The 12261-nt window shown below is 46.9% G+C and overlaps 1 protein-coding gene across 2 annotated transcripts in view; it reads left to right on the top strand.

The window, feature by feature from the left end:
• Positions 1-12261, top strand: part of LOC115366116 (transcription factor COE3) — a 168123-nt gene that overhangs the window by 23250 nt on the left and 132612 nt on the right. For both annotated transcript variants that reach the window (XM_030061373.1, XM_030061374.1), the window contains exons 4-5: positions 1240-1295; positions 6920-6993. In XM_030061373.1, the coding sequence (XP_029917233.1) occupies positions 1240-1295; positions 6920-6993 (130 nt within the window). The remainder of the gene's footprint in view (positions 1-1239; positions 1296-6919; positions 6994-12261) is intronic.

Below are 12261 nucleotides of genomic sequence, written 5' to 3' on the forward strand. Positions count from 1 at the left end.
CCGGATCCGAGCTGGGCAGTAATTTAACCAGACTTTTAACTTTGCACTTTCTTGATTGTGCGGCCGTAAAAGCTCTCTCCATTATCAATAAAAAAGACGGAGCCACAGAGACAGATGAACCAAATAACGTTTCAGACATCTGGTATACGTGACGCTTAACAAATCCCAAGCTGTTTTGTCCATCAGGGGGAAAACACAGAGGCATCTCTGCTGATTCAAAACGCACACGGTCTCAATATCTGCTGGCGTGAGCGCCGGCGTGCAGGAGAGCGGCGTTAACGCCCGCCGACCCCCGCCGAAACAGGAGATAAAGTAGGACATAAAAGAGTGTTTTCCTCCAAAAGGAAATAAATCAACCTAATATGAGTCGGCATCATCGTATTAGCATCGTACGGAGGTAATTGACCTCATCTGCAACCGGGACGAATAGCCGCCATTTAGCTGCAGACGGCTCAGCTCTCAGCGGCCGAGTGAGGAGTGAATCATGTCAATTAGAAAGCAGAGGAAGCCGGAGAGGAAACAGGGCCGAAAAACAACAACAACCCAAAAAAAAAAAAAAAAAAAAAAATCCCACCATCCAACACAATTAGAGCCACTCCGCCGCTAACAGGTGTTCCCTGCAATTTGCTTCCTCCACCCCATGTCGTGTTTGTGTCACATTTACGCTCGGCTGCATAGCTAATAAAAGACAAGCAATCCTGATTGATATTTAATTTGTCGGAGAATGAGGATTCCTTGTTATCCTTGAGGAAAAAAGGCAGCGGGTGGGGGAGGGAGGGAGGGGTGGGGGTGTGTGTGGGGGGGGGCTCGGCAGTTAAAGGCGGCCTGGCCTATAAATAATAAACAGCTCCGGAGCGCGCTAATGTTTGTTTTTGCTGAGGGGGGTTAGCATTGCACTGCACTGGATGACAAGAGCTACAGAGAAGATAAATACACTATCGGGACATAAATAATAACAGAATTCATTTGCAGCACATTATTAGGAATCAGTTCTTTTGTTGGGGTGTTTTTTTTTATTTTGCATGCTGGGACCAAATTAGCATAACAGGCTAATGCATGCATGTATGTTGGTGGTATAAATGTGTTATCAGACATCAGTCGTTTATGCTCAGACTTGAAGATAATTAATAATTATGACAGCGGGTCTCGTGTCGCTGATCGGCGGTGATCCAGACGCTGCCGACGCGTCAGGGTTTGGTCTCAGCAGATCAGTGACTGGCTGTGTTTCTGTGTTTCCAGGCATCAGGACAGAACAAGACCTTTATGTTCGGCTGATAGACTCCATGACCAAACAGGTGAGAATCCCTCAAACCCTGAACCCCAACCCTTAACCCTAACCCAGGACCCTTAACCCTAACCCTTAACCCTAACCCAGGACCCTGAACCCTGAACCCCTGACCCTTAACCCTAACCCAGGACCCTTAACCCTGAACCCCCAACCCTTAACCCTAACCCAGGACCCTTAACCCTAACCCAGGACCCTGAACCCTAACCCAGGACCCTTAACCCTAACCCAGGACCCTTAACCCTGAACCCCTGACCCTTAACCCTAACCCAGGACCCTTAACCCTGAACCCCTGACCCTTAACCCTAACCCAGGACCCTTAACCCTGAACCCCTGACCCTTAACCCTAACCCAGGACCCTTAACCCTGAATCCCCGACCCTGAACCCTAACCCAGGACCCTTAACCCTAACCCAAGACCCTCAACCCTAATCCTGTAATCGAATTTTAATTAAAAGTAATTTAAAGGGGTTTTACTGGTGTCAAGTGCAGCAATACTCGTTGCCAAATTTTAACCAGATTTAATCAGAAACTGTGACATTGACAAGAACACATGGTCAGTATTAATCAGTCCAGTCAGTTTAACAATGGGCAAATCTGCTTTCCCAACTTGATCTCCAACATTATTTTTTTCCTTCCTCTGACCTTAGAAACCTCCCTTGACCTGAGAACGTTACCTGCAGAACCCGCTTTAACCTTAAAATCGTTTTGCCTTTGAACGTTCCTCTAACTTCACAAACTTTTTTCTTTTTCTTTAACTTAAACTGCAGAATTTTCTTTGAGCCCAGTGAAACCTTGAACTCTTCTCTAGCTGTGGAGGTTTGCTTTAACCTTGCATTTGTCCTTTACCTGCAGAGCCGTCTTTAATAAAACCTAGAACCCAGCTCTAACCTTAGAACCCATTCTCCTGTACTCCAGAACTTTGCTTTAACTCTTTAAGTCTTTCCACTAGTCTGCAAACTCTTCATTTAACGTAATAACTTCCTGTAATCGCCTTTCCAGGCCTGTCCCTTAACCCCACATGACCTCCTGTAGAACCCTCTGTACCTGTAGAACCCTCTGTACCTGTAGAACCCTGTTCTGCCTCTAAGCTCTCCTATAACCAGTGTTGGGAAGGTCGCTTCTGAAATGTAAGCAAACCACAAACCACTGTAGATCACAAATGAGAAACGGCCTTGATGTGGTCGGCTGGGCTCAGGCCGGCCGCTTAGAGCCATGAGCTGCGATTTGATTGGCGGACGAGCAGCAACGAGAGCCAATCAGAAACCAGGCTGTCACGCTGCCAGGTGATTGGAGCCCGTCTGGACGTAGAGACGCTCCTGCCCTCGATGCTGTTGACCTTAAGACATTCCTGAACCGAGAAAAGACACAAAGCAACAGGATGAATGTTTGATTCTACCTGTCAGCTTTTTACCAAAAATAACATATTCAGGTGTAATCACCAACATTTTGATTAGTAACTGGATTTTAATTACACTTTCTGATTACAATTACAATTATTCTGTAATTTAATTCATTAAGTGCCTTTAACTCATTAAGCATTCCTGTGACATTTAACATTTTCTTCAATCCTAGATTCCTTCCTCCAGCCCTAGAACCTGTCTTCAAACCCTTGACCCTTTCCTCTGGTGTGCAGTAACTTCAGTCCAACCCTAGAACCTTCTTTTCATTTTATTAGCAACGTTACCTAACCCTGAAGCCCCTTTGTCTCCCTTCCTCAGACCTGAATCCTCTCCTGTATCTCGAGAAACTTCCTTTAACTCTTCGCTCTCCTTCTCTCGCCCAAGAATCTTCCTCCTTCTCGCGTCAAACTATTATTCTAACCCCAGAACCTGCCCTATATCTCTGAAACTCTGAAACCCCAAGAACCTTTATTTCTGATATTTTAAAAACCCTCTATCTAAAGCTTACATAAACCTTCTCTTGTTGTTCTAACGTTCAAGAGTTCTCCTATCGCTCGAACCTTCTGTACATCACCAAAACCTGAACCTGTCATTGAAACCGCAAGAATGTCCTTTTGAATCTTTGTTCTGACCACAAAACTTTTCATCTAAGCCTAGAAAAATCGCTCCGACTGTAGAGCCGGTCGTCTCAGTTTCAGCCTCACGCTGTGATTCTGTTCTCCTTCCCCTGACGTGAACCGCTCGTCCATTTCAGGAAAAAAAAAAAAAAAAAAAAGCACCAACACTGATGGATTTTCCTTTCCAGCAGTGTAGGTCATTCTTTCTCCCGGTCCTCCCACTTTCCGGTGTTCAGTCCGTGAAACGCTGTGTGGTATTTGAACCTGTGAACAGCCGCGCTGCCAAGAAAAACCTCCGACCATTTCCAAACGCCGGCCAGAGCTGCTAACCAGCCTGCCAACCTGCCAGCTTCACGCCCGTCCCACCGACACACTCCTGTCCCCCCGTCTTCTGCCTCGCTCCCAAACAAACACCAGCCTCCCCTTTCTGCCCCGTACGCAGGACAACAGCCTATACCGGTGATCTGGAACGGGATAAGATGTGAACTCCCGACCGGTTCACAGATTCTGCACAAACCGCAGCAAAAGTCAAATGCAAAAATAATAAATCAAATCTGACGCTTGTATTTTTCTACATTTTGGGATGTTTTCAGCTGCCCGGCGTTGTGTCGGTGTGTGTGTGTGCCAACAGGAAACAGATCACCTCAGTGTGTGGAGGAAAAGGTGAAGCAGGTGAAAGGACGTTTCACCGGACGTTTGTAGAATCAGTCTTAGAAAACGCTCTCGTCCTCATCGGGAAACGAGGTTCGTCTTCTTCTTCTGTTTATTCCAAACAAAGCGGAAATGCAGTAAAGGCATCACTTCCTGTGCAGCAGGACAGAGCGACCGGAGGCCGAGTGTTTACAGCGGCTGATCCATCAAAGATTCATGGCCAGATATTTATATTTAGATGGAAATGTCACAGGTTATTACCTGCAGGTTGGATTTAAACCCATAAACAATAAACCAAACTATCTCTTCACCATTAAATTTCACTAAGCGCCCTGCCAGCTACACTGCTTACTGTACACCCCCTCCCCCGCCTCCTCCCCCCGCCCCCGCCCCCCCCCGGGCGGTGTGGCCCTGTCGGCGTGTCACCGATCGATGTGCCAAGCGACTCCTCGACAAAGCGTCAGCCACGGAAACCGATCAATACGCCTTAATGTGGCGCAGCGACGGCACACTGGAGACAATAATCCTGACAGCAACGCCAACAGGCCTCGGTTCCTCGCCGCGCGACACTCAAACGCCTCCCCCCCGCCCCCGCCCGCTCCTACATGACACCCCATAGGCCGACAGACAGGGCTGACAGGCGGGTCGGGGGGGGTCCCGCGCCGATCGATAGACCCTGTCGAGGGCCTGTTAGGGGCCCCGTGTCCGTGGGATTGGATTAATGCAGATGTGCCTGCGGAGCGACGCGGCCGCCACGTCGCGGCTGCGGCGGCGGATTTGTTGCGTCACGCAGCGAGCAGAGGGGGTTCCTCGCTAACCTGCACATTTACACTCCCAGCGTGAGAGGCTTTTTCTGTGTGTGTGTGTGTGTGTGTTTTTTTTATTTTTTCGAGCAGCAAACGAATATGATTCAGTTCTCAGATCAGATTCAGACGCCGCAGAATCAACTTTTTCATATCGTAACACTCTGAGCCAAGACTGTAGGACTGCTAGGCTTTCTGGCACACACACACACACACACACACACACACACACACACACACACACACCTATACACACCAAGCATGTGTGTGTGTTTGTGTGTACGTGTTTGCAGAAACATGCATGAAAGTGAACATGCAAACCCACACGGGCTCCTGCAAACGGGAATGATGATGTATAAATATCGACCACGCACCCCCCCCACACACACACACTCTTTCCTCACACACACACACACACACACACACAGTCCCTGATGCAATCCACATCCCTCCTGGCCAAACTGGTGCATTTTAATACAGAGGAATAGAGCCAGGCCGAGGATCAATAATGCAGAAGTGGTCGTTATCCTAAAAGTATTGTCCCCTAGGGGTGTGTGTGTGTGTGTGTGTGTGTGTGTGTGTGTGTGTGTGAGAGAGAGAGAGAGAGAGAGAGTGTGTGTGTGTCCAGGGTGGAGGTCTGTTTTGACCATAAAGGTGGATGAGGTAGTGGTAGGTCAGAGGAGGGAAAAAAAGGGTGGGGGAAGCACGTGCATTAAGACCAGTGTGTGTGAGTGTGTGTGTGTGTGTGTGTGTGTGTGTGTGTGTGTGTGTGTGTGTGTGTCTCACTGGCACACATGCACTTATTCAAGTTCATTTACAACCACCAGGGTATTACAAAAAACACCTCACACCCCGCTATCACTTACACACACATGCACACACACACACACACACTCACACACACACACACACACACACACATCTTCCCCGCTCCTCCAGCAGTGTGTACTGGAGGCTCGCTCGCCCCGTTCGGCCTCTCTCTCTCCTCTCAGCGGTCATCCGTCATCCGGACGCTGACATGACAGCTCGGTGGGAGGGGGGCTGGAGGGGGGAGGGGGCGGGGGGTGTGTGTGTGTGTGTGTGTGTGTGTGTGTGTGAGTGTGTGTGTGTGGGGGGGTTTCGTCCAGGGGCGCCGCCCGCCATCTGGCAGGGAATTCTGGGAAGGCCGGAGGAGCCTGAGACCACCAAAAGGGGGAGGGAGGAGGTGTGTGTGTGTGTGTGGGGGGGGGGGGGGGGGGGGGGGGTATTTAGGAGTAATAAAGCCCACCTCCTCTAGCCAACACACACACACACACACACACACACACACACACCCCAGGGTTCTGTGCAGCCTTTCACACACATCCTGGTGGTTTTTAACGGCGGCGCTGACGTGGTTGCAGGCGATGTTTGACTTTGTGTCGAGTTCCAGCACAAAGACGGAAAAAACACAAACTAAATAAAAACAAGCCGCTGATACCTGCTCGCGCTCTCCTGCAGCTGATCCTCCCATCCAAACCGAGAAACGGAGAAACGGAAAACCAGCGTCCCGTCGCTCTTTCCCACTGCACAGGAAGTGATGCACGGCCACTCTGTTTGGCGTAAAGAGAAGAAGAAGAAGAAGAAGAAGGAGTGTGTCGTGAACAGACAAAGAAAAGAGAAACTCAAACTCCTTCATCACGTATTTCACTGATTTTCCCTTAACCCTTATAAGGTCTTCGTGTCTGTGGGACCCGTTTTCACAAACAACAAACATATGTATTGTTTATATTACTTGCAATTGGGATGAAGTAAAAATCTGCTGAGTATTTTAACAAAAAAAGGTTTGATTATGTTGAATTAAAAGCCCCAATTTCCAACGGGTCCACCAGATCCAGCAGGACTCCCTGTGTAACAAAAAAAACGAGTTAAATTTCCACTTAACTGGCGTCGTTTTGTTTCACGGCTGCAGAATCACATCAGATAGAACAGATCCGCATGTCTCGTGCTGCGTTTGAGACACATTTTCCCTGGAATTTATACGATAAAAGTTCTGGGGGTTTTTTTGAAAGAAGCGGCGATGATGAGCTCACCTGAACTGAAAGGAAGCCGCTTTTATTTCTCATTAATTCTCCACACTGTGACTTAAACTGTCTCTCTCTCCCTCTCTCTCTCTCTGTGTGTGTGTGTGTGTGTGTGTCAGCCCATCCTGTACGAGGGACAGGACAAGAACCCTGAGATGTGCCGCGTCCTCCTCACCCACGAGATCATGTGCAGGTAGGCCACGCCCCCAAATTACCCACAAAAAAAAAACAAAAAAAAACCCTTAATTCACTGCATCATGACATCAGAACACCTTAACGAGGTAACAGGCCATCATAATAACATCCCATAATACACCAGAACACACTCCAGTATTCTATTGGCACATGGTTAATTTTTTCATTTTCATTTTTCATTTGATTTTATTGTTTCACCTGTTTTTCTATGTTGTTTTATTGACTTTAATCTGTTATTTTTTTTTTTTTTTTTTCCTGTTGTTGCTCTGACGGGAGGCGCTTTGCATTGCGTTTCATTTTAATGTATGAAATGTGCTGTGCAAATTAAGATTGATTGATTGGTTCAGTGATTGATTCATGGATAAAGGCCCGTAATAACGCTCCGCTGGCTGTTTGTTCATCGGTTCGTTTGTAATGGACTTTTTTTTGCAGCCGTCACTCCGGCTCAGCCTGCAGCTTTAACCCTTTGACTCGCGGGGAAATGGGTTTGATTTCTTGCAAAACGACGGAGAAAAAGGCAATCAACACCTTTGTAAGAAAATTTGCAAGAAATTAGTAAAAAGGTCACAAGAAAAGGACCTGAAAAAAGACAAAGAAAAAAGAAAACGAGAAAATTATACATATAAAAAACTAGAAAAAATGTCTAGAAAGCTTTATCTATAATGATTATATATTTAAAATAATTTTTCATTTTCTCTTTTTGACTTTTTCTTTTTTTTTTTTAATTTTCAGGGGTTTTTTTTCAGGTCATTTCCTTGTTTTTTTTCCCCTTGTTTATCTTTGCTGTTCATGTGCCTTTAACATTTCAACACGTTTCCTCAGTCTGAGGATTTGAACTCGCTCCTCCTGCTCCTATTGGCTGCTGCTGCTCAACAGGTTGTTTACTGATGGGTTAGCGGTTCAGTGCCTTGCTCGAGGGTCACTGTGCAGTCGCTGTTGAGTGAAAGTTTTCATGTTGTGTAATTTTGCATTTGGCAGATAGAGATTATTAACAGACATTTCCATTTCCGGTGTATTTGAGTAGCATTTACCTAGCAACAGTCGATGTAACAGGATATAAATGATTATAAATCAAACTGAGCGATGAAAAATCACACAGCTGATGTCAGCTGATGTGTTTTATTTCCATGGAACGAACACAAACTTTATTTTCCACTTTTCTTACAAACCTCGTTCGTTCTGTTCGTGGAGATTTTGCAGCTTTCAGCCGCAGAGTTACATCAGACCTCAGATCAGTTCTCCCTGCAGACGGAACAGCTGAACCGGGTGTTCAGGGGCTCGATGCCTTGCTCAGGGGCACTTCGGCTGTTGATCGGCCTCTCAGCTGCTGCAGGAATCGAACGTGCGGCTTTTATTTATTTTATTTACTTTGGGTTTATTTTGGTGAATGCTACAGGACGCAGCCCGTCCCTCCTCAAACCCCACGCTGTGTAATTATCTACCTACTGTGTGTGTGTGTGTGTGTGTGTGTGTGTGAGAGTGTGTGTGTGTGTGTGTGTGTGTGTGTGTGTGGTAGCTGGGCAGGCCAATAGGGGGTCGGTAGGTTTTGTTGAGGCCTGGTAGACATGTTTGTGGGGGGCATGTGTTAATTATGCAGTAGAGGAAGTGCGTGTGTGTGTGCATGTGTGTGTGTGTGTGTGCATGTGTGTGTTTGATGGGGGGTGTTAAAAGGGGAGAGTAGCGTCTTGGACCACTGGAGGAGGTTCAGCTGGAAGGAGGGGAAAATGATGGAGGTGTGTGTGTGTGTGTGTGTGTGTGTGTGTGTGTGTGTGTGTGTGTGTCTATTTTTATCACCCTCCACTCTTCTTCTTCACTTCTCAAAGTGAAGCGGTGAAACCATTAACTCAACACAGCGCAGGGCGGGAGACGTGTTGATTAGTGTGATGAACGACAAACTGATCCAGAAACAGCTGTTTACTTGCTGCATTTACGTGCGCACACACACACACACACACACACACACACACACACACACACACACACACAAAAGGCCAGGAGCTCTCTCTTGGTGTTGCGTTGCTGTTTTTCTGCAGATGTAAATGAGAACACAGGTTCATTATATTTTACATTTCAGACATTTTTCATGTGTCAGATCAGAAACTGAGCACCAAACCGGACTGCATTTAAACTGTTTACATGTTTAATAAACTGTTTACATGCACATTACACTGTTTACATGTTTAATAAACTATTTACATACACATTACATTGTTTACATGTTTAATAAACTGTTTACATGTTTAATAAACTGTTTACAATTTTAATAAAAACTGTTTACATGTGCAGAAAACTGCTCATATGTGCTGTAAATTGTTTACTTATGCAGTAAACTATATATTTAATAAACTGATATACATGTGCAGTAAAGCATTTTGTGCAGTAAACTGTGCAGTGCATTAAACTGTTTACATGTGTAGTAAAGTGTTTACATATTGAATAAATTGGTTTACATGTGCAGTAAAGTCTTTACATGTGCAGCTCACTGTAAAGTGCAGTAAACTATTTGCATGTGCACGAAATCTGTTTATATATTTAGTTTTTGTTTGTCAAAAATCTATCAATAATAAGTGATTAGTTTCAGTTTAGGCAACATTACAGGCTTAACTTGTAGCTGCCTTTTTTTTTTTTTTTTTAGTATTGTGTGTCAATAATTCCACTGATGAGTAATCGATCAGTGTGTATAGTAAAGAGCCTTGAAGCTGCATGAACATATATCATATACATCTTCCATTTACATTATAGTTGTAACATGGACTTGTGCTGCTGTCAGGAGAGCTGATGAGCTGCTGCTTTAACACATTAACAGTTTAATGTTTGGAAGTTGCTCTGTGTCGGGGCAGAGGCGTGACGTGACCTCACACACACACACACACATACACACACACACACACGGCGGCGTGGAGGCGGCGTGTGTGTGTGTCTCCTCAGACGTTATCTGCCGTTTCTCACCCAGAGCGCCGTATCACTCTCTCTCCTCTCCACTTTATCGGGCGTCGAGCTCATTTCCCTGTGAGATCCCTGTGATACAGCCTTCATTTTCATAATGACGCCTCTCTCTGTCTCTGAGTTTGGGTCATTATGTGATTGAGTGAGATTATTAACTAGCTCTCCCCCTGATGAATGGTGTGTTTCCATTCACTAATGAGTAAAGGATGAGAGCTTTGCCTCTCTCTCTCTCTCTCTCTCTCTCTGTCTGTCGGTGTCTCTCTGTCGCGGTGCGTCCCAGGCGAGCTTGTCTTTAAGGCGTCCCTCTTGGCCTCCGTCTCCTCGCTCAGACTCTCCCAGCACCTTTAGGTGCAGCAGACACACCACGAGGCCGAGGAGACGATTTAAACACCGTCTCGATCAGTAAACTTCAACGTAACAGGAATGTTGCATGGTCACTTTTATTTAAACATTTGTCACATACTCATGAGGCAAATGTGCAATAAATCTCACTTTAAATCCTACTATTTAAATTATAGTAATTATTGGTTTTCTTCCTTCCAGCGCTGGTACAAGAGCTGATTTTTGCTTTGCTTGTTAATATTTTAATTGATAGCTGTGAGGTCACAGGTCTGCATTTATTGGGAATTTTACAACAGATTTGAATGCAGCTAAGTCAATTAGATTATTTTATGTTTTTATTACATATATATCCGTTTTACACACCAGCAGGAAAGACTTAACAGGCTGGTTTTATAAGTTTATTTTATTCAGTTGCTCTTAGAGAAAGTAAACACTCAAGTCCGCTGGATTAATTAAACAGCAGCTGATGCAGCCTGCACCAGTCACTCACATCACGGCAGCACATTAGCCATTCTTAAACTGGAGGCTGCCGCTTCCAAAATCACCAATCAGCAGCCGGGCAGGGTGGCAGTCGGGCTGGCAGCGCGGCGGTGCCAGCGGGCCGCGGGGGGACGGAGGCTCGCCAGCTCAGGAAACCTCGCCATGCTCGCCCAAAGGCAGGCGGGCCGGCCAAGCGGGCTGGCGCCGATCGGCAGCCTGGCTGCGGCCGCTGCCTTTCAGGCCGTGGGTAATTACAGCGCTTGCCCTTTGAAAGCGGGCCCTGCGCTGACGGCGGCGGGCTCGGTGTGATCCGGCGGCCGGCCGGGCTCTGAAGCCGCTCGGCAGGTTCCTCGGGGAGCCTTTGAAGGGCTCGCTCTCTTTCTTTTCCCGTCCAAGCGGAGCTGTGATAGTTGAGCTCCGACATGCCCAGGCAAACCTCGCTTTGTGGCTTAAGTGCGTTCCACTTGTGGCCGACATCTGAAGTGGCCGCTGAGCCACGAGCGCCAGCAGTAATGATGATGCCGAGACCGGGAGCTCCTCGCCGCCAAACTGGCTCATCTGGCCGAGCGTTTGCGCCCGGTGCCGCTTGTTGTCGGTCGACCTGCAGCGAGCGAGCCGAGCCGCCGCAGCTTCACCGCCGCTCCGACACTTGAGGGACGAAAGCTTCTCTCAGCCAGACTGAGTGGCCATGGCAACACACACACACACACACACACCACACACTGTGTTTGTTTTATTTTGCGGGTTTGGAGTCACACACACACACACACACACGCACGCACACTTTCACACACGCGCTTTCACACTCTCCCTCTCAGGTTGTGTGTTGTTCTTCTCAGTCATTAGCCGGCCGTGGTGTTAGCCTGTTTGTGGCCCGGGGGGAAACGTCATTAAGGCGATATTGTGGACGCTCAGCCAAGGTTTGTTTTCGTCTTTGGAAGGGGCCCCGGGTCCCTGGAGGGGCCCCGGCAGTGCTCCTGGGGTCCGGTTTGTTTATAACACTTCTTTGGCAGTTTGAGGAGGTTGTCACCACAGCAGCACCAGTGGGTTTCCAATGCTAATTGGTCTCCTGGAACTTTCACTAATGGTTCCAAGTAGCTGGGGGAATAAATTATTGTGGCGCATTCTATGGCAACAGTCACACATAGGCACATACACATCCATACACACAGAGAGAGCAGGGACACAAACACGACACTTAGTTTGTGATTTTTCTGTACTTAGAGATCAAACGGCGCGATAAATGATTCATAAACTGGTCTCATTTGGCATTCGCAGCCTCGATTTGACGCTTGTTTGTCAAATGGCAATTTGATTCAGGACAGCATGGGGCGAATGCATGAGCGTAATTGGACTTTGCGGGTCATGCAATATGATTAATTTTTAAGAATTACCGGAAGATATGTTAATGAGTCTCGCAGAGATACAGCCCTATCGAAGGGGAGAGAGAAAAAAAAAAAAAAAACGTGAAGTGACAGTTCATCCTGGCGGCGCCGCT

The sequence above is a fragment of the Myripristis murdjan genome, chromosome 10, assembly GCF_902150065.1.
Source record: "Myripristis murdjan chromosome 10, fMyrMur1.1, whole genome shotgun sequence".
In the NCBI taxonomy this organism is placed as follows: domain Eukaryota; kingdom Metazoa; phylum Chordata; class Actinopteri; order Holocentriformes; family Holocentridae; genus Myripristis; species Myripristis murdjan.